The 27,995-nt window shown below is 36.0% G+C and overlaps 1 protein-coding gene across 6 annotated transcripts in view; it reads left to right on the forward strand.

Moving 5' to 3' along the window:
• Positions 1-27,995, forward strand: part of MED23 (mediator complex subunit 23) — a 41,691-nt gene that overhangs the window by 4,518 nt on the left and 9,178 nt on the right. Inside the window, exons 5-23 of one of the 6 annotated variants that reach the window (XM_082406334.1) lie at positions 1,422-1,533; positions 2,987-3,085; positions 3,662-3,763; positions 4,248-4,317; positions 5,603-5,715; positions 7,065-7,160; positions 7,703-7,720; positions 12,780-12,980; positions 14,566-14,709; positions 16,764-16,909; positions 17,894-18,139; positions 19,717-19,859; positions 21,009-21,183; positions 21,864-22,027; positions 24,543-24,667; positions 25,713-25,918; positions 26,007-26,187; positions 27,146-27,316; positions 27,756-27,972. In XM_082406334.1, the coding sequence (XP_082262460.1) occupies positions 1,422-1,533; positions 2,987-3,085; positions 3,662-3,763; positions 4,248-4,317; positions 5,603-5,715; positions 7,065-7,160; positions 7,703-7,720; positions 12,780-12,980; positions 14,566-14,709; positions 16,764-16,909; positions 17,894-18,139; positions 19,717-19,859; positions 21,009-21,183; positions 21,864-22,027; positions 24,543-24,667; positions 25,713-25,918; positions 26,007-26,187; positions 27,146-27,316; positions 27,756-27,972 (2,729 nt within the window). Of the gene's footprint in view, positions 1-1,421; positions 1,534-2,986; positions 3,086-3,661; positions 3,764-4,247; positions 4,318-5,602; positions 5,716-7,064; positions 7,161-7,702; positions 7,721-12,779; positions 12,981-14,565; positions 14,710-16,763; positions 16,910-17,893; positions 18,140-19,716; positions 19,860-21,008; positions 21,184-21,863; positions 22,028-24,542; positions 24,668-25,712; positions 25,919-26,006; positions 26,188-27,145; positions 27,317-27,755; positions 27,973-27,995 lie in introns of those variants that run through there. The other 5 variants (XM_082406337.1, XM_082406335.1, XM_082406336.1 and 2 more) reach the window with 5 other exon arrangements.

Raw genomic sequence — 27,995 nt, forward strand, 5'->3', positions numbered from 1 at the left:
TGATATCATACAGTATTTGTCTTTCTCTGTCTGACTTATTTCACTTAGCACAATACCCTTCAAGTCCATCCATGTTGTTGCAAATGACACAATTTCATTCTTTTTTATGGATGAGTAGTATTCCACTGTGTGTGTGTGTGTGTGTGCGCGCGTATGTATGGCATGTCTTCTTTATCCATTCATCTGTTGAGGGACACTTAGGTTGCTTCCATATCTTGGCAATTGTAAATAATCCTGCTATGAACATTGGGGTGCATGTATCTTTTCAGTTTAGTGTTTTTGGGTTTTTTTGGCTATATACCCAGGAGTGGAATTGCTCTGTTGGTTCCAGTTTACTTTTGCTGCGTGATGAATTACTTCAATACTTTGTGGCTTAAAACAATAATAATCCTTTTATTATTAACATTCATGATTCTAGTGCTTGACTGGGCAAGTAGTATGTAGTTTTTTCTCAGGTCTCGTGATTGCAATCAGGTAGTGGCTACGACTGGAGTCATGACAAAGGTTTCCCCATTCATATCTGGTGGATGATACCTGGCTGTCATCTGAGACATCAGCTGGCACTGTTGGCCAGAACCTACATATGCCTTCTCCGTGTAACCTGGACTTTCTCACAGCATAGTGGAGTCCAAGAGCAAGCATTCATAAGAGGGCTAGGCAGAAGCTTTATCACCTTGCCTTGAAAGTCATACAGCATCCCATTTGCCATTATTAGGCCTGCCCAGGTTGAGGGGTAGAGAATGACACTGATACTTTTCATGGGAGGAGTATCAGTGTCACATTTTAGAAGAGCATGTGGGATCGAAAGTCTTACTGCAGCCATCTTGGAAAAATACAGTTTGTCACAAACTGGTAAATGGTAAATATTTAACCAATAGCTTTTGGTACATATCTTTCTAGTAAAAATATAATGTAATTAATATTATTTAGTTCTACTTTGTGTTTAGTCTTTCATATAAGTAAAAAATGTAAAATACTATATGTAATTTTTTGAAAGTGTGCTTGAGTAATATGTACCTTTATGAAAAATACTTACTGGGACTTCCCTGGTGGCACAGTGGTTAAGAATCCGCCTGCCAATACAGGGGACATGGGTTCGATCCCTGGTCTGGGAAGATCCCACATGCCACGGAGATCTAAGCCCGTGCGCCACAACTAATGAGCCCATGTGCCTTAGAGCCCATGCTCTGCAAGAAGAGAAGCCACCGCAATGAGAAGCCCGCACACCGCAACGAAGAGTAGCCCCCGCTCACCACAACTAGAGAAAACCCCCGCGCACAGCAACGAAGACCCAACGCAGCCAAAAAAGAAAAAAAAAACTTACTATGGCAAATATAATATCCAGAGTACGCAGACCTTGGCTATTAGAGAACTTGCGAAAATTCTGTCTTGTAATTGGAACGGGTATTCCTTTTCTCTAGGATGGTTTGTGAATCCCTGATAAACTCTGACACACTTGAATGGGAAAGAACACAGCTTTGGGCCTTAACATTTAAACTGGTTCGGAAAATAATTGGAGGAGTGGATTACAAGGTATTTTTTTTCCTAATTATTCAATATAAAAAGTAATCGTTGTTAGGTGTGATTACTTTTTCAGTGTACATATCTTAATTTCACGTGGGAGAAATGAAGTGGAACCATTTACAAGATCTCCTTTTTTTGTTGTATTTCCTGAAGGGATTTAAAATTGCTCAGTGTTTCTCACAGCTTCTCTGCTCCCCTCCCAACATTCTTAAAAATGCAGGTGGCTGGTAAATTTCTGTGACAAGTAGGGAAGTCACCAAGCAGACTCTGGGTCCCTTCATGCCACAGATCTTATGATGTTGGGGCCCCTTTCCAATGAAAGAGCACAGAGCAGATGTGTATGGAACTGAGAAGAGATGCAGGCATCAGCTGATGAAGGGAGCAAGTCCTGCTTCAACTTGACCTCCCTTGGACACATTTCCTTCCTTAACTGGTGTCTTCAGCACTCTGCTCTTGACCAAAACCAACAGCATACACTCTCTAATTGTGTCTCATAATGCATCTCAGGAGCTCCATAGCTGCAGAAGCTTCTCCTTCATTCAAGCCACTTTTGTTATTGTCCTTCTTGAAAGACTTGCCAATACCTGACCCTGTGCTTTATGTCTGTATTTTTGCTAATCTAAAATGACTTAACTGATAAGTATTGGTTTGAATCGTGATTTAATACAGAACTAATTCTAAGAAGCTTTTTCTGATTATTTTCTCTGTGCTTGTACTTCACTTTTCTCAGCATTAATATGTAGTTTTTACCTCCTTACTTATTTGTATGGTGCTTTATAATTGTTTCTAGTTTCTTTCATATATATGTTTTGTCTGTCTTTTTTACAAGATTGACCACATTGTTTATACTATGGAATGAAATTTCTTCTCTATATATCAGATTCTGCTCTGAAATAATGCAACTGGTAATAGATATGAGTGGATGACCAGTTAACAGAATGGCCTTATTCAATAAGTTTGAGGGATTAAAGTATGTGATAGATGATGAGAAGGGGGAATAAAGATAGAATATGCAACGGGAAGGAGTAGAAAAGGTCATCTGCCAGAAAGTTTGTATTATTGTCCCTGTTTTCAGAGTATTTTCAAGTTATATTCAAATATATTTCTGTCTGTTAAGCTCAAATTAAACTTTTTGGACCCTCATAGTAATAGAAACTCTTCTAATGTTGTGAAGGTCAAAAAAAGCTTAGCAGAGTGTGGAAAGTTTAATTTTTATTTATAAGTGACTTTCTTCGTTCATTCATATTGCAAGCCATTCTTTAGAATCCTGCTTTGGAACATGACACTTCTCTTGGGTTAATGTTAGGGAGTTGAATGTTAGCTCTGGTTCAGAAAAAATCAAAAGTGTGACCTTGAGGGTAACATTTTTTTTTCCAAGTGTATAACCTTGAAAACTTTAGATGTTTTAACTAGCACCGGGGACGTTTTTATATTTTAACCTATGACTTTTTTGTTCTATCAGGGTGTTCGAGATCTCTTAAAAGTGATTTTGGAGAAAACCTTAACAATTCCCAATACAGTGAGCTCAGCTGTTGTACAGCAGCTTCTAGCAGCAAGAGAGGTAATTTAAACATGTCTGCAATTCATTGATCATATCCTAAAAAAAGTCTAGTTTCACATAGTTCTGTGCTTTTAAAACTTATGGTAGTTTGTAAAACGTTCCATTTCTTTACTTCTACAAAAATCGTGTTTTAAAGGTGCTATTTCACTTTCATTGTATTTCAAAGGGAAATTTTATATTTTAATTAATTCATGGTTTTTAACTATGAAAACAACAATATTGATGTTAAAGTATTTTCAACCATTTTAAAACATCAGCCTGTGGACCACTTAAAAGATCTTTGTGCTTTGTAACTAATGTTGCAAGAATTGTTAGTCTGTTGCCTTCCTATTAGAGTCTACCAATAATTGATGCATTTTCAATGTTTCTTACTATCAGCAGTCATTTTATTATTTATTAATCTTCATTTTTAGATATTCACATATAAACAAATTTTTTATGCTACAGTTTAAGCCCAGTGAATCCATGAAGTAACATCTCTACTTTTTAATACCATAGTTCTTGTTGTTGTTGCATTTAAAGGGCTTATCTGTGGGACTAGTCAAAATAATAACATCGCCCTCTTATTTTTCTTAGGTTATAGCATATATCTTGGAAAGAAATGCTTGTTTATTACCAGCATATTTTGCAGTCACAGAGATCAGGAAATTATATCCTGAGGGAAAACTTCCACACTGGGTAAATTGAATATTTTCTAAAATTTTTAATAGAAAGTTTTATTAAAAATCGTTACATTAATCTGATTTTTTGTGTGCTTATTCTTTTAATGGTCACTTTATTCCTAGATAATAATGTGATTTTTTTGTGTGCTTATTCTTTTAACAGTCACTTTATCCTTAGATAATACATAATATGTATTTATTTCATTTCTCTGCTGTCCTGCTGAGACAGTTTATATATTATGTGATGAAATATACATAGCTTCATCAAATAGCTAAGAACATGGTGGTATGACCTGACTTAATTCAGGGAGAAATGAACTGGTAAGTAATTGTTTGGAAGGAAACAAAAGAGAACTAACCTTTGAGTAATTTTATGTGCCAGGAATTGTACTCAATCTTTACATATTATCTCATTTTATGTAAATGATTCTTGTATTCAGAGCAATCTTGATTTTATTTTTATACCTATTTGTTTTCTGTTTTGTTGTGTTTTGTTTCAGTTACTTGGAAACCTGGTATCAGACTTTGTGGATACCTTCAGGCCAACAGCAAGGATCAACTCCATTTGCGGTAGGATCATAATTCAAAATATACTAAATAGTACCTGATCTTTAGTGATCTGACTATTGAACAAAGTTGATGGTTGGTATCTTATACATGTCTTGGTGACTTGTCATTTTAGTATAACTCTAGGAGCTTAATAATGTCCTTTTACTTGCTTCAGGTACTTTGTGTGTTAAGTACAGGGAAGGAAAAGCAACTGTCTGGACTGGTCTAAGTTTCAGATAGAACCATTCTAGAAGATGTGTTTCCTCGTGATTAGAGGGAACTTTTAGTAGAGCTAGTAAAGCACCATGGAATCTCTAGGCAACTGGAAATCGTGGTAGATCTGCCCCTCGATTATCTGACTCTCTCAGCCCATTCCAATTTACACCTTTGCTCTGTATTTCATTTATTTTGTTTTCCATTTTTTCATGTTTGTTAGATTCTCAGAATTTTCTTTTAAAAACAAGCACGTGATTTGCAATTTTTGCAGTGCTCATATATATTCCTGAATAATTTCTAGAAATCATGGTGGCCTCAGAACAGCCTGGAATATAGACATTATTTAGTCAATGACCAAGTTTTTAGCACTTTCTGTGAGTCAGGTGCTATTCTGGACACTGGAAATACAAAAATAAACTAAACAGACACTAGACAGATAATTCTTAGGCTTTTAGCTTTTGTAACTGAGTAGATATTGACATCATTTAATGAATTATGGAAGGATTGAGAAGGATGATGTTGAATTTAGTTTAAGTTATGTTGAACTTGAGGTGCCTGTGGGACATCACAGTGACAGTATTTATCAGTCATTTGGATACATGAACTGATTGATGGTCATAGACTACATCTAAGGCTTCTAGGAGCATCATGTTTAAAGTTACTCAGGTTGACCCTAGATTAAGCGTCTGTAAACTTTTTCTATAAATGGTGATATAACAAATATTTTAGGCTTTGTGGGCTATACAATCTGTTGCAACTACTCAACTCTGCCATTACAGTGCAAAAGCAACAGTGTTCCAGTACAACTTTACAAAGACAGGTGGATTTTGTCCATGGATTGTAGCTTGCCGACCTCTGTCCCTGGACAAATGCAACATTTGTGAGTTTGGAAGGCCTGTACAAATTGGTCTTTAACCATCTGGACTAAAAATAATCAAAGAAAATTCCCAAACTTCTATCTAATTAAAACATATTTTTAACCAGTGCCTGGTTCAGCATAGATGTTCATTAAATAGTTGTAGAGTGAATGAAGGAGCAGGCGTTGCTATGTTCACATTTATTTAGAAACATTTTTTTGTAATGCATACAGGCCGTTGCAGCCTTCTGCCAGTTGTAAATAACTCAGGTGCCATTTGTAATTCATGGAAATTGGACCCTGCAACTCTCCGTTTTCCTTTGAAAGGCCTCTTGCCATATGATAAGGTATGTTGCTAAATATGATGGAACTTTTGATCCATCTAAGAGTCTTCATTGTGGATTATTTGATGTGTAATGCTAAATTGTCTCTTCAAAGACTGAAGAAGTAAATATTTAATGAAAGATAGTTTATGGTTTATCATATGATTTCAATATCCAAGTACAGCCTGTGGTTTAGGATATTGCAGGTGTCTATGTTCCAATGGTCCACTTCTGGCAAAGCACTTGGTGTTAGAAAATTGAAGTTTTTAATTGATTCCTTGTTTTCACTTTTCCTTTACAAAGCAGGGACCAAAAATGAATTTGCAGTGTCCCTAAAATTTGAAGAGTGAGCCTCCTATTTGTTAGATTTTTTTCAAAAGGGGAGGACAAAAGTAGAGTAGAAATTTCTCAAAGGAAAAAAAATCCACAAATATCTGTAAAATGAAATATGTGATATAGACATAAAGCTATAATGAAATATGACAGATTTATTTTATTATCTTGGGGTTTGGAGTAGTGACAGAGCAGGGTATGGGGAGGGCAAGATACTTTTCATGTAAATGTTTCATGTCAAAAATGACATAGTGATTAGGAAACTTCCAAAAGTGAGGAGTGTAAAATAGTGCAACTAAAGTGACAATTCTGGGTTCTTGGCATATTAGTCACCAAAACTTTGGAAGATGAAAAAGTGGTAAACTAAATGGAATTTGCAATCATGATAGCAAGTAATAATGAAAACAGAGAAACTTATTGTGAACTTACTATGTGCCAGGCACTGTTTTAAGAGCTTACTTTGCAACAACTTTTATTCTTAACTTTGCAACAACTTTTATTCTTAACTATCATCTTAATATTTCCATTATCCAGATGATGAAACTGAGACACTGAGTAGAGTAGTAACTTGACTAAAAGGGCCCACATTTAGGAAATAGTATAGTCAGGATTCGAACTCTTAACCTGTGAGCTATCAAGTCATTTGTCCTCTCCAAATTTGGAAATGATGTTTATGTTTACACTTGTAGGAGAATGATTAGAAACTGCCTCCATTCCTCTTTGATTAGATTTCTGGGGAAAAAAATCCTTTCCCTACACTGATGCTTAAGACTTTCACGTGACTGTAGCTGAAGCCATTTCTAAGTTTTCCTCTATGACCTTGGGCAAGTCCCTTCACCTCAGTTACATCATTTATCGAATGAGGGGTGGGAACAGATTAATTGTAAGCACTAAAATCCTATGATTTTTTTCCACTAGATACTGCCTACTGTGTGAAGGTAACAAGTGCCTTTAGAGGATTTTTTGATCCCAATTTCAAATTATTTGAATTAACATTAACTTTGATCTTGAAGCAATAATTTTCTTTATTTTCTTTAAAGGATCTCTTTGAACCACAGACTGCTTTGTTGAGATATGTTTTGGAGCAGCCTTATTCCAGGGATATGGTCTGCAATATGCTAGGTTTAAATAAGCAGGTACTGTACTGTGCTGGAAACCTAGTAAATTCTGCATAGAATCTGCACTATTCTTTTCTCTTTTCTTTGCTATAGCTAACTGAGCAAAACAGTTAAGAACTATTTGGTGATTTTTTTTTTTAAATATATGGTTTATTAAACAATGTATTATTCTTATCATTTATATATTGCTTTAAGAATGTTTAAATTAAGAAGGAGATATTTTAAAAATTGGTTTATTTTGCATTGCTTTTTTTTCTATAAGGCCAGTTTCAAGTATACCTTTTGCCAGAGAAACCTACACATGACTTAACCATAATTTTTGACTTTTTTTGTTGTTCGGGTATCTATTTTTATAACCCTTGGTATTTTCAGCTTGGCCTCAATTGCTGATTTTTTTTTTCTTTTTGGTGTGTGTTTTTGGTGGTTTAACATGTGGGAGGGTTTGTGCTGACTCTGGGTTCCTTGAGGCTGGCCTCATAGTCACTGTTTTGTCTTTTCTTTTTTTCTTCCTTTATTTTTGTTCTGTCCTGTCTTGTCCTGCCCATCCTCCAATGCTCTAGACCTTGAACATTGCTCAGGTATGTTCACAACCTTACTGTTGTATTGTGACTAACGATACGCTGGCCGCTTTGTAGCCACTGATTCCATTTAGAGAATACATGTATGGTCGGGGCTTGAAATTGGCAGGACCATGCTGAGACCAAGGCCACTAAAATGAATTTCTTCTTGGGATATGAGAGTTGTTTTTGGTGGATTGTTTTTGTTTTTGGTTTTTGGTGTTTGTTTTTTTTTAATATTCTTTTTTTTTTAACCAAATCAAGAGACAACACCTGGTACATGATAAAGCCTGTCACTTTTTTGATGGGTTGTTTTTCCTTCCCACTCCATTTTACTGTTTTTCATACTTTAGGGCTAAAGCTAGCCTGGTGGAATTTTCAGAGATGGAAAGATTTGTGGTGGCCTTTATCTTTCCAGACTATTAAAACATAAACAACAACATCAATAAAAATACTTATGTTGCTTTGCCTAAAAACAAAAACAAATTAAAAACAAAACAAAAAAGAGAACAAAAGCACTTTAACAGAGATATGCTACTTTTAAAAGTTGGAGTGGTACGCTTTACATGGGGAAGTTTTTTTGGAAACATGGAGATTGACTAAGAAATGTCACACTCTTAGGTGACCCCACACCTGCTTGACAAACACCCTTCTTTGTCTGTCTTTGCCAGAAGTGTCCTCCTCCTGCAGTGAGCGCCTCACAGCTGAAGTCCACCTGTGGCAGGAGGAACACGAAATGGCCAAACTTTATAAACCAAACTCTTATACAGTCCCAAGTCTGTTCCAGGACTTTTCACCTTTGAGATTTTAAGCAAAATAGTGGTTCTCATTATTTTTGTTAAAAATTTTTGAGCCCAACATATTAAAATAGACCAGCTTTTTGATTTTAAAAAGACGTTCTTGTCTAGGTTATATAAAATAGCGTTGCTGTTTGCAATACTATAGTGAAGGTTGTGCCAGTGCTTCCATTTATAAAGCCCTATTTTTAAGGACATATAGCTTGGCCATAAAACTTGCTCAGTGTTGAAACTTTGCATGCCAAACCTCACCCTAGTAGCAGTATCTCTTTTATTATTTTAAGTTTTTTCTTCTGAAAAATTTACCAAGTCTCCTTGTTTGGACAAGCCTTTGTTCATGTGAAACTGAAACTGCTTCACACCACAGTATCTGACAGTTAACCTCACATAACCTGTCAATGTAACATCTTAAACACCAAGTCATTAACTCTGATCAGCTTTCACTTGAGTTAGAGGTAAGTATTCAGTGAACCTTGAAAGAATGCTTCATGCTATGTCTTAAAACTAATTTTTGCAGTGAACTTTAAGGCATACTTGACTCAGTTTTTTTTTGCAGTTTGGTGAATGAATGTACCCATGGTCATTTGAGCTGCAAGTACCTTCCCCCAGATATCCTTAGCCACCCTTAGCTTTTTGCTTTTGGGGGGCAGCTCTTCTCAAACTAGAAATTGACAAAATTTTGAGAAGGGTGTTTCTGATCTGATTCTTTCAGTAACAAGTTTCAACCTAAAAAAAGTTTATGACTAAGACATAAATCCGTAAAAAATAAAGTTTATAATGGAAATGCTGACAGAACATTATTAATATTGATCTCACTGTAGTGTAAACATTGTCAGAAGTTCACAATTCATCATTAATTGTTTTGGGAGAAAACTGTAGTGAGCGCACTTGTAAGATATATGCTGCATTGACTTGATATCTTATTTTTACCACCTGGAGAGTAGGGTAGAAAATGAGAGCACACTGTATAAGAAGCATATGATTAAAAATAAACAAGTTATCTCATCACATCTTTTATCATTACAGAACTATATCCTGCACTATACTTTCTTGTCCTCTCTAGCAATGCAATAATTTACTTAAAGCTTTGAAACCTTTTAAGAGCTATCCATATTGCATTTTCCAGTAGGAATTGGGCTATGGTATTTTATCCTAAAATTGGTTGCATTCAGAAGGTCATAAATAGCCCAGTTCTGTGACCAGCAAGGTAGAGTGTTCACAGTGTAAGAATCCTGTTTTGTGTATTTGCACAAGAGTTTGTATTCTTTCTACTGAATAAGAGCATTACAAAACAGATTCACTCCTCAAGCTCTTATGTGGTGGTATATGAACTCTGGCTGCCCTGAGACAGTGAAGTACTAGACTGATCACTCAGTTTATCCTTAAAAGGCACCATTGAAAGTGGTATTAACTGGCATGGGACTCCAGTTCTGATTGGTAGAGAATATGGTAAATGACATACAATGGGATTTTTCTTCCCAACCTGTCCTAAATAGATACTGCTTTAAAATTGATTTCTAGCACTGAAATAATGATCTTAAATTAACTTACGCCCACCTAAGTACAATATGTTAAAATTGCACCACATAAGCAGTACCAAAACTTATATGAAAATGTCAGAGGCCACTTAATGTAGGATATGCTTACTAAGACGGAAAGCATTATCATTTGCCATTTTAAATAGTGGTGGGAAAAAATCAGGGGCATGGATGGGGCTTAATGTTTCTATTAATTCCTTGTGCCTGATTTTCAGCGTTTACCAAAACTGAAAATTTAATACAAGTTTCCGATACAGTTTGAGCTGTTATGCAGAAATTGCATTGTTAAAATACTGAATTTAGATTCTTATTGTTAAAACAGGCTTTAACTAAACATGCATATACATATGATGTAAACTAATTCCATTTGTATGCCTATATCTTGAAGACTTAAATTTATGAAAGCTTTCAGCAAGTTGTGAATAACCATAGACATAGCATCCATTGGCTACCAGAATTATCACACCCTATGATTGATAATTAGCCTTTATTCACAGATCATTAAACTGATTTACAAATTTTCATTTCTTCCACTTTATAAAATAATTTATGTGGTGGAGAATCTTAATTTTAATGTAATTATCTTTTAGCAGTTGAAAACTAAAGCAAAACTTATTCTATAGTAGTTAGTAGCACAGATCATTTTATATTCCAGACTTTTCCCTCTTTTTTTTTTTTTTTCATATTATTAAAATTGGCAAGTAAAAAAAGGAACATGTGTAAGCTATCCCTAAACTTGGTTTGAGAACTATCCTTGGATTTAACCAAAAACACCTGGGAAATATATTCATTCTGATAGATGTTCTGCTACCCTCAGACTCACCAGTGCATTTGATACCATAGAGATTCCTGACTGATTTAATTATTAACAGAAAATCTGGGGGTAGTCTTGAGTCATGGTATACACTGAAAGCTTGTCAGCTTTGACTGTAAATTTCCTAGTTGTTCTTACTTTGCCAAAATCTTAATATTTTTGGTTTTCCTCTAAATCATTAACTATATGACCATCAATCACTGCACTCCTAAAAATATGTAGGTAAAAATCCAGTTCTCTGAAACAAATAGCTAATACTAATAAGGGAAACTCAAAAATGACCCAGGTGCTAAAAACCAATTTTGTTTAGTTTATTCTTTTTTTCCTGAAGCAGACTGACGGAAGACCATCACGGATGGAGGAATAGATGACAAATTGGTTAGTTTCCAACTAGCAGCAAATTCCCATCGCTGAAGAAAAATTCCTACTGGAAATTCTGGCTTTACTTCTTTTCACAAATTTTTCTGACTCTTGTATACTTTGAATGATCTCGCTCTAAATTTGTGTTGTCTGACACATTTCTTAGGTTGTTGGTGGTTGGCAGAACTAGTGAATTTCAAGCCCTGTACACAGTAGTTTTGCATGCTGATTTAAGAAATAGTTTGTAGTGTTGTCTGTTGCACTTTGCTCTGCTTCATAATGATAATTACATTTGGAGGAAAAGTACTGTAGTCCCAACTGGTGGTGTTAATATTGCTCTTCGTAAACCTGTAATGTGATTGAACTGTGATCATGGCATTGTGTTTTTGGAAAAAATATGAAACAACCATTGATGCTTACTGTTTTGGATAGATGTTTGTTTTATTTGCATGCTTTAAGAAAGTGCAGCTATATTGGAGCTTTACAAGTTTGGAGCTGGCAGAAAGCATGCAAAAGAGGGGATGCTATTCATTATGTTTTGTTTTTTTCCAAATTCGTCCCCATTTTGCATTTTTCCCCTAAATTTAAAGAAATCATATCCCTTTTTCATGGCAAAAGACTAATAATCACATCTAAAGTTTATAGGGAAAGCATCTATGTTAGTATTGTATTCATTAGAAAGGCTTCCAACTGCCTGGCTATTAAGTCATATAACATATTTTATTAAAAGTATAAAAATGGCTTAAAATATGGCTTAACATATTTCTTTTGGTAAAAGTACATTTTTTAAAATCACTTTAAAAAAGCATAAATCTTTTTGCCTCTAGAAAGGGAAGTTGCATTTTCATTTTTAGTGTTTAAACTCAATTCGTTTTCTTGTTTTAGATTTTTAAAATAGTCTAATTTAAAATTAAAGCTGCATTATGTTTGGCTTCTAAGAGGGAAGAGCAGAGATTTAACTTTGAGATCAAGTTTTTTTTTGTTTGTAGAGGAAGTTTTCCTTTCAGTATCAGATCAATACCACACATTGAAAAACAGACGTTGAGTAATCTGGAAGCTATTTAGATATACCTCTGTATATAAAGTTAGTGTAAACATGTGGTGATTACTTTTAAATAAATAGATCACACACTACTTTGTTTGCTCTCCTGTCATAGTATTTAATTCCTGGAAATCCAGGGTTTTCATATTTTGAGCTAGATTGCAAAATTAATACTGTTATCCCCATTTCGTTTGTCTTTTAAATGATCTTTGTTCAAAAAATAAATAACAAAATTTTCTACTGTGTAGTGCCCTTTGTCATAGTGGAACAATGATGTCTATAGTGAAAGTCGAAAGTTAACGGGAAGCCCGTTTTGCGTGAGACCTGAAAAATAATTTTTTATGATACTCATCCTCTATGATAATGTAACATGATGCAGCTTTAATAGACTAAATCTAACCTTAACTTTCTAAGTTCAACTTCATTCCATGCTTCTGAGCCTCTCGTTACGATTAGTGCCCATTAACTGGTAACTTCTGAAACTAACCGGGAGGCTTTTGGAACACTGTATTTAATCTCTGCCCTGCAGCACAAGCAGCGCTGCCCTGTGCTGGAGGACCAGCTGGTGGATCTGGTGGTTTATGCCATGGAGCGATCGGAGACCGAGGAGAAGTTTGATGATGGGGGAACAAGCCAACTCCTCTGGCAGCATCTCTCGAGCCAGCTCATTTTCTTTGTGCTTTTCCAGTTTGCAAGTTTTCCACATATGGTCCTTTCTCTTCATCAGAAGGTAAGTACCACAGCCTTTGTCAGAGCCACTTTACCTTTTGATTAGTATGTTTTAGACTGTTGTGGATGTTACCTAGTGAACAGAAGTTCCGAGCTCTGGTTTCTGTTTTGTTCAGTGCCTTTATGGTTTCTTAACTTCTCACTTTCTTGTCACCGTAAAAACTGCATTCACTTCTTCATTCCACATATTCACAGTGCAAGGACCAGGAGATACAAAATGAAAAGGCACTAGTATAGTACCCTCAAAGAGCTCTTTACCGATGGGAAGATATAGGTATAAACGATTTGATTATAATATTATAGTTCACATAATGGAAGCATGTTTCCTTGTGATAGGAATGAGAGAACAGTCCCTATTAAAGACATCAGGAATGGCTTTATCAAAGGGATCTTGAAACTATTACTTGAAAGACAAGTAGAGATTTGCCAAGAGGAAAAGATAGGAAAGTGTTTCCATAACAATAAGATGGTCATTTGGAAAGGGACAGAAGTGTGTGATAACTGGAAAGAAGAATATAAAAGGGAAAGTGTTGGTGAGATGAGGAAAGCAGGAAGGTAAGACCAGACATGGAGAACTTTATATGACCCTGTGTTTGTTCTGAGTTAAATTTACTTTGGGAAGCAAATGAGGAAGGGAATGACATCATCATATACAAGTTGGAAAAATTACTGCTAATGACCACATGTAGGAAGACAGTGATGTAGAGATGGATGGAGCCAAAATCAGAAGCAAAGAAATTAGTAAGGGAGCTGTTGCAGTGGTCTGGGTGAGAGATGCTGAAGACCTAAACCAGGACAGAGAGGAGCCAGAAACCCGGTATGCTGGGAGGTGAATACGACTTGGTGACGATAGGTGACAGGGAGTAAAAGGAATCTAGGATCACTCACTGGTTTCTGCTTAGTCAGTGAATGAAAGAGTAGAACAATGAATCCAAAACAGGGAATACGAGTGGAAGAGTAAGTTGTGGAAAGGGTTAGACACATTGAATGGGAATAAGGCATAAGGCTTTGGACACATTGGGATTAAAATAGTGTTGTTGTATCTATAACATCTTGATAGTCTAGATTATTTTGGGGAAATTTTTTCATAAGAGTTGTTAAAATCCTTTCAACCACCACTTAACCCACCACCCCTATCACCACCACTGGTTTCTGTTATCATCTACAGGAAACCAGGATAAGTGTTTTTGATAACCAGTCCTCGAGGAGTAAAAAAAATAAATTTAATCCTTTTGGTATAATAAAGCACTCCTTGTGTTTTGATGAAATATTTTTAGTAATATTCCCAAATTAAACTTGATTCTCATGCATACATGATCGACTTAATCATGTTTTAAAACATTTAATTTTTGATATGCATAGTTGTTTTGGAGGTCAGGGAGAAAACATAATATTAAAATAATTTAAAAGGCTTTTCTGGATGTGCCTTGAGTGGAGAATAAGTAATTAGTAAATGCAAACGTTAGATGCTAACTTTCTGAGAACAAGGTTTCTCTCTCTCTCTCTCTCTCTTTTTTTTCTTTAAACTTTACTGTATCTGTTTCTTTAACTGGCTGTGTAGATTGGTATTTGAACGTTTTTTACAGTTAGCAGGGCGAGGACTGATTAAAGGCAGAGATCATCTGATGTGGGTTCTCTTGCAATTCATTTCTGGAAGTATTCAGAAAAATGCACTAGCTGATTTTCTCCCTGTCATGAAGCTCTTTGACCTTCTGTACCCAGAAAAAGAAGTAAGTTTTACTAAATAGTTAACAATGTGATTAGAATTATGTCTAATTTATGTTTAAGGATTTTAGTGTGATTATGTGAGACAAGCACTGGACTTGAAAGCTGGAAACATGGTTCTTTTCCCAGTTTTTGTGATTGCTGTGATCATGGGATAGACATGCAGTTTTTCTTGACATTAGTTTACTCCTGTATAAAGTGAAGAAATTGAACTAGATTATTTTTGAAGTTTATCTTAAATCACAGTTGAACATCTAGTATGGCAAGCTCTTTCTCTACATTCTAAAGAGGGTTACAATTTTTTAAAGCATGAAACTGTTTTAATCTATACACATTGAATGACCACATAACATCAGTATCTGTTAATATGGTTTTTTTGGTTGTTTGCCAATTGAGTGTATCACACTAGTGTTTTATTATATAAGGTATTTGAGTAAAATATGGTATATATTGATGATTGTCATTTTTTTTTTAGAAATTTTGGCTACCTAACATATCTGCTCTGATTTCTGTGACATGATAGCATAGTGATTGGTGTACTTTTTAAAAAATTTTTATTTATTTATTTATTTATTTTTGGCTGTGTTGGGTCTTCGTTTCTGTGTGAGGGCTTTCTCTAGTTGTGGCGAGCGGGGGCCACTCTTCATCGCGGTGCGCGGGCCTCTCACTATCGCGGCCTTTTTCTTGTTGCGGAGCACAGGCTCCAGACGCGCAGGCTCAGTAGTTGTGGCTCACGGGCCTAGTTGCTCTGCGGCATGTGGGATCTTCCCAGACCAGGGCTCGAACCCGTGTCCCCTGCATTGGCAGGCAGATTCTCAACCACTGTGCCACCAGGGAAGCCCGATGATTTTCATTTTTTGGAAACATTTTATTATGGAAATTTTAAAATGCACAAAAAATGTAGAGTAAATAGAAAAAGAAACTCCTGTCCCATCACCAAGAAATACTCTTTTTTTTTTTTTTTTTGGCTGCGTTGGGTCTTCATTGCCGTGCGCGGGCTTCTCATTGCTGCGGAGCACAGGCTCTAGGTGCACGGGCTTCAGTAGTTGCAGCATGCGGGCTTCAGTAGTTGTGGCACACGGGCTTATTTGCTCTGCGGCATGTGGGATCTTCCCAGACCAGGGATCGAACCTGTGTCCTCTGCATTGGCAGGTGGATTCTTAACCACTGCGCCACCAGGGAAGTCCAAGAAATATTCTTATTTCATCTTCTTTCCTCATCTTTTTTATTAATGCTGGATGATTTTAAAGCAAATTCCAGACATCCATGTCATTTCACCCATCAATAAACAATATGTTTGATGCTACTCATTTAGATTGCATGTCTCTTATATGTTCTTGGAAAGCATATATGTGACTTTTAGAAACTCTGTATTCATATTTATCACACTCAGTAAGATAATGATGTGATTAATTTTTTCATAATGATGTGTTTAATTTTTAAAGGATAAAATTTTTTTTTTTAATAAATTTATTTTATTATTTATTTTTGGCTTCATTGGGTCTTCGTTGCTGTACGCGGGCTTTCTCTAGTTGCGGCGAGCAGGGGCTACTCTTCGTTGCAGTGCGCGGGCTTCTCATTGCGGTGGCTTCTCTTGCTGTGGAGCATGGGCTCTAGGCGTGCGGGCGTCAGTAGTTGTGGCTCACGGGCTCTAGAGCGCAGGCTCAGTAGTTGTGGCACATGGGCTTAGTTGCTCCGTGGCATGTGGGATCTTCCTGGACCAGGGCTCGAACACGGGTCCCCTGCATTGGCAGGCGGATTCTTAACCACTGCACCACCAGGGGAGTCCAAGAATAAAAATTTAATGATTATGAATGCTTTATGGCAGTAGGAAAAGCTTGACTAAGCATCTGTGGATTTCTGTTATTTTCTTGGCAAGTAAAAACAATCTTGTAATAGTTTCAGTGTTTGATAGCTGTTAGATCTTCTGATTTGTGTTATTGAACAGTCAAAGGACAGTTGGAGCTAAATTATGAGATATAGCAGAAATGGATTACTGAAATATGTATAATTAGTTAATTCTACTCTTTCTTATTATATTTAAATTGTTCTTTTTTAGTTTATCCCAGTTCCTGACATTAACAAACCCCAGTCAACTCATGCCTTTGCAATGACCTGCATTTGGATTCACCTCAATAGAAAAGCCCAAAATGACAACTCCAAGCTACAGATTCCAATACCTCATTCCCTAAAGCTTCACCATGAGTAAGTTGTTTGTAGCTTGACAGTTCATTTTTTTAATTTAATAAATAGTGGCTTGTAGACTAATATTGGTCTCAGTATTTATGTGAAGTATGGAAATCTTCCCACATCCACTGGAGGTGAGGGTAAATATTTAATGTGTACGTTATAACTAAGGGAACCTGATCAATTGCAGCAGAAAGCAACTAGAAGATTAACCAAGCCTGTTTATATGTATGTGGAGATACATATTTTTATATATATATATATATTTTTTTTTTTTTAATTTTCAGGTCTAATCTTTGCTTTTACATGTTTTGCCTTAGTTAAAACACTTAATTTCCAAAACTATGTGAAAATGTTTCAAAATTGCTTAAGTACTTGGAATTTGAGCATGATCTGACTGAGATACCTTTCACTCCCTGGGCTGCCGGGATTGATTGAGCTGATCTGGCTGGCATGCTCCCTTACATCATTTCCAAAGCTGCGATTACTCAAAGAAGATGCCCTCTTTTAGATAGGACTGGGCTTCCGTCAAGGGTGTTAGGAATAGCTGAACTTCTGAAAAGGACTGACTGTCAGATCTCTTCATAGGAGACTGTAGGGTAGTCAGACTTCACATTCCATTTGGCTTTCATTTTATGAGGTAACCCTTAACCATTTTTTCTTAGTGACATCTGTAATGAAGGTATATTATTGTACTTAAGCAAATAGATAAGTAGAAGGCTAGTTCATGAATCTGTGAGTTATTTCTTCATTATCTGAATCTTAGTGCAGTATATATAGTACATACTTAACAACCATTCAGTGTTCACTTATAATTACTTACATTCTTTCTGAAATGCTTCTCAGTCTTCTTTATGTGTTAACACTATGTTTTGGGCAGAAACTATAATACCTATAGGAATAAATATATAGTTGCAGGAAATTAAACTTTTTTAGAAATGCAAATTACCTTTCTAGAAATTATTTGCATTTTTTTCTGTTTAATGGAACTTGAAATTTTAGGTTCCTGCAGCAGAGTCTTAGAAATAAAAGTTTACAGATGAATGACTATAAGATCGCCCTGCTGTGTAATGCATACTCTACAAATTCAGAATGTTTTACATTACCCATGGGAGCTCTGGTAGAAACTATTTATGGAAATGGAATTATGAGGATACCTCTTCCTGGAACGAGCTGTTTGGCTTCAGGATCTATTACTCCCTTACCAATGAACCTCCTGGATTCACTGACAGTTCATGCCAAAATGAGGTATGTTCTTTTCTATTTATTTGGTCCTATGTCGGAATTGATATCAGTGCAGCAAAGACTTGATTTCATGATTATGTGTGTATATTTTATGGCCAGGTATATTTTAAAAAACCTTTAGGTTTATTTTATTACAAAAATGGTATTGTTTATTATAGGAATTCTAGAATATACAAATAAACCCAAAGAAAATGAAAATAATTGCTATAATCCCTCCATAAGAAATAAGCATTGTAAAATTATATTTATATATATGTATTGAGTCTTTTTTCTATGTATAAATATATGAATTTATAGGGGGTATTTTTGTTTTTTCAAAATGTGTTCTTAACTACAGTACTATTTTATAACCACCTTTTTCTCATAGTAATCTATTAAACACCTGTTTTTTGTTTTTTGTTTTTAATTAAACACGTTTTTAGATCTAGTGCTCTAGATCTAAAAAAGAAGTCTTTTGTGTGTCTATGTATGATTCTTTAGTCAGTTCCACGTAGTTGGATACTGAGATTGCAGTGTCTCAGTGTTATAAAGATGGCTATGAAGATTATCTTTCTGGCTGTCTTTGCACCTATCCATAATTCCATTTTTATTAAATAATTTGCTGGAAGTAGAATTGCTGAGTCCAGGGATGCAAAAACTGTAATATCTTTCCTATGTTGACTATACATAAGAGTGCTTTTAGAATTGACATTTACGGTTTCTAAAAGACGGAAAGGGCTCTTGTTGGGTGTGATTCTAGAACCTCAAGTGCCCATAGGAGCCAGGCTGATAATGTAAGTGAGTGATGCCTGCCTGGGGCTGCGTGAAGGCGAGTCAGGTAATAGTGTGCACGGAAGCCTGTGTGTATAGAGGGGTTGAGGCTGACCGGAGCGTGAGGGACTCAACTCACGGTGCTGCCACTTGTGCTAATTTCTGCAATGTAAGAATGAACACTAGTGTAGCTAGTTCTTGTTTTTCTTGGAAAGGGCTTTTATTTCTAGACTCTCAACCGTTAAGTGTTGGCTCAAACTTCAAACACTGCATAGGTCAAAGAGAATGTGTGTGTGGGCCTCCAGGTGGGGGGGTCATTGGTTCTAGAAAAACCGTGCTCTTTTTCAAATGGTTAACATTGTGCTAGAATTATACAAGCGCTTTACTGGCATATGTGACCAAATTGAGGTAAGTCCCTTTAGTACCTAACATTTGGGTCTTACCAGTGATTTGTTAAGTAATTCTGTAACAAAAGTTAATTTCTTAAATGGTTTTAGTTACATATTTGAAAAAGAAAAACAGCCTAAAACCATTCAAGCATGTACCCAAATTTTGAGTTGGGTACATGAGTTGTACCCAAATTTTGCTTTTCCGTGAACAGAGAGATCCTGAGGCACATTGAAAGCAGCGTGGAAACCAGAATTAGTCTCAGGTTGTACAGTGCATCACTACCATGTGTCCTGTACAACCTAAATGATTAAAACAGAGCTGATTCATTTCATATATTTAAGTTCAGATTTATACCAAGTTCTCTATAAGTAGAATAATTCCTGTGTTTATGTCAAAAATAATGAATTTTTCTTTTATTTTATGTTGTTGTTTCTCCTCAGCCTTATCCACAGCATTGCTACCAGAGTGATAAAACTTGCTCATGCCAAGTCCAGTGTGGCCTTGGCTCCAGCCCTAGTGGAAACGTACAGCCGTTTATTGGTCTATATGGAAATAGAGTCTTTGGGCATCAAAGGATTTATCAGTAAGACAGGACTTTCTGGTGTTTTTAACCATTAACACGTCCATTCATTCAACGTATACTTTTCTAGTTGCTAGGGATATAGCAGTGTACAGAAGTCACTGCCATCATAGAGATTACCTGCTAAATGAGGAAGACAGACAAAAAATGTAAATAATCGAAATATGGAACATGTCAGGTGATAAACCTTACTGAGAAAAATAAAACAAAAAAGAGGGATAGACCCTTACAGAGGGTCAAGGGAGTGGGATGCATGTTTTAAAGTAAAGTTATGGTTAAAAAAAAGGGGGCGTGTAATTGTGCTAGGTGCTTGGGATGTAGTGAGCAGGACAGACATGATGCCTGTACTCATATAAAAACCCACAGTCCCATTTGCCTCTCTTTCTGGTTTGCCTGGGACAGCAATGAGTACCAAGTCTGACTGGCAATAGGCAGGGGGTGTTCCTGCATTGCAGAAGACATTGTATGATGTCTGTTGGTTGTTACGCAGTTCTAAATAATAGATATTTTCTAATACGGAAGTGTTTTTCTGATTTGAGGTAATTTTAACTTTTTACTAATACAGTATCATTTTAACCATGGTTACTCTTTTTTCCAGATAATTGAAAGTCAAATTAAACTTTATTAGCAGGGAGGAGGGGCTGTGATACAATTTGTGTGTTAAAAAGTGATCCTCATGCTTCAAAAGGTTGGGAACAGTAACTTTATAAAAGTAATTTAAAAGATAACTAAATAAAAATAAATAAAGAAGTGAGGAAGGTTAGAGTAATTTTTTTTTCCATATCCTGGCTCTTATTTTACCTTTCCAGATGAACTTGAGTATCATTTGTCAAATTCCAGAAAAAAAAAAAACAAAGTTGGTATCGTTGGGTTGGCCAAAAAGTTCGTTTTGTAACAGAAAAACTCGAATGAACTTTTTGGCCAACCCAAAAATAAGGATCTGGATTTTCTTCCTTAAAATTAAAGTACAAATTAAGGAGAAAATTTGGAGAATATATGTGTATATATGTGTGCATGTGTATCTGTATGTTTGTATGTGTGTGTGTTCATGATCAGAATCTTTGCATGGATTTTACTCTGTGACTTTTCTTCAGATATCTTTTAATACATAGCTTTTACTGATTGGTGCCGTAAATTGTCTTGTTCCTCAAGGTCAGCTTCTGCCAACTGTTTTCAAGTCTCATGCCTGGGGAATCTTGCACACGCTTCTTGAGATGTTCAGCTACCGGATGCACCACATTCAGCCTCATTACAGAGTTCAGCTCCTGAGTCATCTTCATACTTTGGCTGCAGTTGCACAAACAAACCAGAACCAGCTTCATCTCTGGTGAGCTCATTGGAGACTGTCTTTCCTTGGATTTATTAGAAACTTTGTTGGAGATGGGGAACTTAATCCATTAACTTACAGTATTTTTATACACTGTCATAAAACTCCAGGGCTTCTGGAGTGTTTTATTTCCAGTATAGAAGAAGTAGAGTCCAGCTTTTTAAACAGAAACCTAGTAAGGTAGTTGAATTATTGCCTAGGGATCTTTGGACTGAGAACAAGTACTTCCAAGACCTTTGACATTGTATTCTAACTTAGCCCTTTAGAATACTGGATTCAAATATACTTCAGATTATGGTTAAAGTATCATGTCATTTTGATTTTCTCTAAGTGAAAATATATTTCATATTTTAAAAGATGTACTTTTTGAAATGCTGTGCATCCAGGTGAAATTTTTTAGTCCTGCAGACTACAAGCTATCTTTTTCAAATGTGTAAAAATGTCAGTTGGTTTTTGCTGTAAAATTTGGCACCTCGGGTTTTTAAAACAAATTAAGCAAAGCTCATTCTCACACAAAAGACGAGTTCGTTTGTCTGTTTGTTTTTAATCAAAGAAGGGAAATTTATAGTTTGCATGTTTTCCCGTTGTGATTAACCTAGAATTAGATTTAATTCTATAGTTCTGAGATTTTACCTGCAGCTTAATCTTTTAATGATTGTTTTTGTTCTCCCACTTTTCAGTGTTGAGAGCACTGCACTCAGGCTTATAACGGCATTAGGTAGCTCGGAGGTACAGCCACAGTTTACACGCTTCCTTAGCGATCCCAAAACGGTGCTTTCAGCGGAATCCGAAGAACTGAACCGCGCCCTGATATTGACCTTAGCTAGAGCAACTCACGTAACAGGTACAGTGAATATGCAGCCGCCCCCAACAGAAGCAGATGGGTCAGTGTGCTGTGTCCCTCCTGACTACTAAGGGGCAGGGGGGAGGGTAACCTGCTGAAAAGATTCTTCTCACTTGTTTCCAAAAAACCAGTTGTTGTTTTCATATCTTCACCATTTCAGTAATTAACGTAAATTCTTCTCTGTGTACTACCATTTTAACTAGGTTGAACATCAGTTTTTGGTCATCTAACATCATTTCAAAGTCATGGTTCCTGAGCTTTTTGGTCTCAGGACCACTGATACTCTTAAAAAATAATAATAATAATTGAAATTCCCAAAGATTTTCTGTTATATGGATTACATATATGATATTTACTTTGTTAGATATTAAAGTAGGAGTTTTTAAAATATTTGATTTATTTTAAAATAACGGTAATAAACCTATTGCATGTTAACATAAATGATGTAATTTTTATGAAAAATAAACCCTATTGTCTCCAAAACAAAACTTTAGTGAGAAGTACCATTGTTTTACATTTTTTGCATCTTTCTTTTTTTTTTTTTTTTTTAATAGAGCTGCTTTTATTTATTTATTTATTTATTTATGGCTGCGTTGGGTCTTCGTTGCTGTGCGCGGGCTTTCTCTAGTTACGGTGAGCAGGCGCTACTCCTCGTTGCAGTGCGCGGCCCTCATTGCGGTGGCTTCTCTTGTTGCGGAGCACAGACTCCAGGCGTGCCGGGCTTCAGTAGTTGTGGCATGTGGGCTCAGTAGTTGTGGCTCGTGGGTTCTGGAGCGCAGGCTCAGTAGTTGTGGCACACGGGCTTAGTTGCTCCGTGGCATGTGGGATCCTTCCAGACCAGGGCTGAAACCCGTGTCCCCTGCATTGGCAGGCAGATTCTTAACCACTGTGCCACCAGGGAAGCCCTTTGCATCTTTCTTTAATGTCTGATGTAAAGGAACATTGCTGGATTCTCATATTTGCTTCTACATCTCATCTATTGCAAGTGTTATTTTAGTAGAAGTAAGTAAAAAAGAAATGGCCTCACACAGATAGGAAATGGAAAGGGGAAGAGTGTTTTAATAGCTTTTTCAGCTAATTATGAATATTCTTTGATGTCACACAAAATTGAAAAATTGATAGTTTCTTAAATGGAGTACAAAGTCCTGTCAGTGAACTCTTCGTACTCTGTTACATTATAACCCACTGGTCTGTTTTGTACATTTAATGGATTTTGTGTTCATGCATATTTTGTAACTTCATGAATTGGTTTTTTAGAAAACATTGGTTTACTGAGTTCTGTAGATAGAGCTTGTAAATGTTGACACGTTTCATTATACAGTATCAGAAAATTACATTTTTTAATCTCACTACAGATTTCATTAGAAAAATTCTTTAAGTTTTGGAAAACTATTAGGCTTGTGGTAGTGTATATAAGTTTTCCAAAATTCTAATTTTCACTTGAAAGGTCAAATTTTATCATTGGTAAAAGATGCAGTCATTTGTTCTTCTTGAGGTGACAGACTCCCTTTGTTAATTTTCAAGAAAATGTCTGCCTAATGCCCAAATCCAGAAAACTATATGTTCTTTCAAGTAAAATTGGAATCCCATTGAAAAAAAAGAACTAATTTGACCCAGTACTCAATCGCACAAGTATTTTTCCTCAAGATACCCATCATACTTTGGTGTGTAGGTGGAACACCTTATGCGTACTTCCATTTTATCACACAGAATATTACAAATAGATGTACTTAAGGGCTGAGATACAATCTTTTTTACTACTTTATCAAGGATATTCTTAAGTGAAAGTGGCACCTTTTTTTTTTTTCCTGCTAAGAGTGTTTTGTGGTGATTACAGTGGCTATTAGTATTGTTTGGTGCCACTGTTTGATTTGTTCTGAGGGCCAGCAGTGTTACCCACCATTGCTTTTGTGCCATCAGTGCACATTTCAACACAGTAAAAAGGCCAATGATATCTTAGCATTATTATTATTTCAATAGCATTGACCTCATCGAATCCTTGAAAGGATATTGAGGACCCACAGAGTCTATGGACCACACTCTGAGAACGGCTGTTTTAAAGAAATAGTTACTGAATTTAACAACCTCAAATACCTTTGTGTAAACTGTCTTATTTTACATAAATAAACCTCTTTGGTTTAGAGAGTTATAGTCTATAGCTGTTTCAACCACCAGAAAAGATATGTGGTACTTTATTAATTCTATTTCCTTGGCTCAGTAAAGTGCTAATACCTCATTGTCAGAGTGAACTAAATGAGCAGTCGTGGTGGGCCTGTACCAATCTTTTATCATTGGTGCTCTGTAATTTAAAAAAAAAAAAAAAAAGATACCAAATGTCTTCTGTCTTCTTTTCACTAGTTATGTTCATATTTACCGATGTGATGACTAGTTAAGTAGTGAATGCACTGCAGTGAAATTCTCTGAGTGTACATACTTGTGACTTTTCTGTGATATCATTTATGAATTGTGGCCATGATCTTTTATATCTGGGTTACATTTGTTTGCTTGTGTTTAGATTTTTTTACAGGCTCTGATTCAATTCAGGGAACTTGGTGTAAAGACATCCTTCAGACCATCATGAGTTTTACTCCTCATAATTGGGCTTCACACACTCTTAGTTGTTTTCCAGGCCCACTGCAGGTAATTTCATCTTGAATTATATATTGACTATACAGTATATGAAATCATTCTTCCCATTTACTGTGTTATTCTAGAGAGTTTTGATGATACCCAGAGAAAATTAGCTTTCATTTCTTTTTTTGTAAATCCTTGCTATTACTTCCAAAATCTCTTGAGTTTTTCCTTGTCTTATTATAGGACTGCATATGTTTCTAAAAATTTAATTGTTATGGCTTCATCCTACTAGTTAACAGTTTTAGAATCTTGTGAGATTTAACACATTAACTGAAAAATTCTTTCTCATAGAACAGGAACGGGGAGAAATACAGTGTAATGGAACTTCACAGAATACACATCATGTACATTTGACTGATTTTTTAAAATCACACAGAGAGCAAAACTATAAACTTGGCTTTTATAATATGGAGAAAGGAAAACCTCATCTGTCTTCCACTTTTCAGAGAAAATTTTAGGCATAATGAACATCTGTTTTCTGTAACTTCTAATAGGGCTGGAACAGTAGGTCTCAAACTTATCAGAATCACCTGGAGGGCTTGTTTAGCTAAAGATTGCTGGACCCCAGCTGCGGAGCTTCTGATTCAGTAGGTCTGGGATAAGGCCTGAGAATTTGCATTTCTTACAGGTCCCAGGTAATGCTGATACGGATGGTCTGGGGACCATACTCTGAGAATCACTCGGCTAGTGTAATGGATTTTCCTTATAGATATACTAAAATATGTAACCAAAGAGTACTTAAATTGCTTTTTCTTTTCCTTTTTTTTTTTTTCCAAAGATGAGCAGAAGTATCACCAGATGATTGAAGAAAGTTTGAAATTCAGGCTTGCTTGGAATTTCTGTTTAGAAAATCTAGGAAAGAAATCTTACAGAGAATCCAATCAAGCCTTTGTATTTTCCCAGTATAGAAATTCAGGCCTTGATTACTGAGCTGCTTGAGGTCACCTGGAATTTATTAGTGTTAGAGTCAAGCCTAGCCTGGTTTCTTGACTCTGTAGCCATAGCCCTTTTTACTACAACCATTGAAGTAAACTTCTGATCTTCCTTGTAGGCATTCTTTAAACAAAATAATGTACCTCAGGAAAGCCGTTTTAATCTGAAAAAAAACGTGGAGGAGGAGTATAGGAAGTGGAAGTCAATGACGAATGAAAATGACATCATTACCCACTTTTCTGCACAGCGCTCTCCTCCTCTCTTCCTTTGTCTTCTCTGGAAAATGCTCCTGGAAACAGATCATATTAATCAGATTGGCTATAGGTAAGCCAGAAACCTAGATCTGCATGCCATTTGGCAATCCATTGTACCCTACAGCAATGCAATTTATTTTTTACTCTCTGCTTTCCAGAGTGTTAGAGAGAATTGGAGCTCGGGCCTTGGTAGTCCATGTGAGGACATTTGCAGATTTCCTGGTATATGAGTTCTCTACATCAGCTGGGGGTCAGCAACTCAACAAATGCATTGAAATTCTTAATGACATGGTATGGAAGTACAACATTGTTACATTGGACAGATTAATTCTCTGCCTGGTAAGAACACACTTACTTAAGAACAGATTTCTCAGCAGTCCCATTCTCTTTTGGATCGATGTGTATGACTAATGGATCTTGTGCTGATCTGTTCTATGTTGTTTCTAAGGATTTAATAAATTTATACTATAAATCAAGTATTGCTATCAATTCCCTAAGGGACTAGAGATTCCCCAATTTCTTCATTCATTCAGTAAGCATGTATTGAATATCTACTGTGTTGTATGCACAGAAGGTATAGAAGTAAATAAGACAGATGTGGTCCTGGCCTTGTAATGCCCTGAGTTGCTTCTCAAAGGCTCCTACTAGAGGCAGGAAGTAGTAAAAAGTCACTGAATCTTTTTTGAGTGCTTATAACCATTTCTGTACACTTTGGTAGCCATAGTCATAACTGAGCTGTATTTCTTATTCCCACCCAGTATTCCCCAAGCAGTTTTTTCTCCTGATTTTGATGTCTATTTCAGGCCAAATTTTAAGAAAAATCACTGAACCAGGCTGGAAAATGCTACATTTTTTTTTAATACTATAGTGGTGATATTTAGGGAGCTTAAGTGGTTAACATTTACCTCTTAGCTGTAGAGCATAGATATAAAGATGGTTATAGTCTAATAAGGGAAATAAGGTAAGTCTATAAATCAGTAAAATAAAAGGATAAGTTAGAGGTGTAGGGAAAATATTGCCAGGCAACAATGAGAGATTACATCTACCTAGGTGGTGGATCTTAAAAGGTGGGTTAAATTTCAGAAAATAAAGATGGACATTCTAGGTGAGAGCCAAAAATAGGCAAGAAAGGGTCAGATATGTTTGAGGAATGCTGAACAGTTGTTTTGGGGTAGACTAGACATATAATGAAATTCTAATAATCGTGAGTTTTACTGCTTTCAAATTTAGACTCTTTAGAGCCATGCTTTTGCACAGGTTGGGCATTTTCATTTAATTTTTCTGTTCTTCTCCAAAGGCCATGCGTAGTCATGAAGGGAATGAAGCCCAGGTTTGTTATTTCATAATTCAGTTGCTGTTGCTCAAACCAAATGATTTTAGAAATCGAGTAAGTGACTTTGTGAAGGAAAATTCCCCAGAACACTGGCTACAGAATGACTGGCACACCAAGCACATGAATTATCACAAGGTACTAATTAAAATTAGTGCTTCAATTAATCCTTTTTAAGGCCAAACTTTAGGTATTTGGCTAATTGACTTGGCTGTTTTCTCTGCAGCTCTGCTCTTTTCTCTCTGGTCTGTATAGAAGTGAATTAGCTCCCTAAACTTTCTCAAGGTTCTAGAGTATCTCTAATGTTAAGAATAAATTGAAACTACAGTTTTAGTAGACATGGGTACTTACAATACAAAATGAAAAGAGTTATTACCAATCCTTTCGTATGTAAATCTCTTTTGGTTTATCTTTGGGATAATAGAGATTTTTGGTGAGTAAAGAACTCTAGATTTCGTTGCATTGCAGGAACAAACACAGTTTTATATTCTTCGAAAAATGACAGGTTTATTTAGCTCCTTTTTTAAGAAAATTACAAAAGATCCCGTAAACATTTACCATTTCCTCACTTCCACAGAAATATCCGGAGAAGCTCTATTTTGAGGGCCTGGCAGAGCAGGTCGATCCTCCTGTGCCGATCCAGTCTCCGTATCTGCCCATCTATTTTGGAAATGTGTGTCTCCGATTCCTTCCAGTATTTGATATAGTAATCCACAGATTTTTAGAGTTGCTCCCAGTATCCAAGTCATTGGAGACTCTACTAGATCACCTGGGAGGCTTATATAAATTTCATGGTGAGCTTTTTCAAATTTTTTAA

This window comes from Balaenoptera borealis, assembly GCF_965194805.1.
Source record: "Balaenoptera borealis genome assembly, chromosome: 9".
NCBI classification, from domain to species: Eukaryota; Metazoa; Chordata; class Mammalia; order Artiodactyla; family Balaenopteridae; genus Balaenoptera; species Balaenoptera borealis.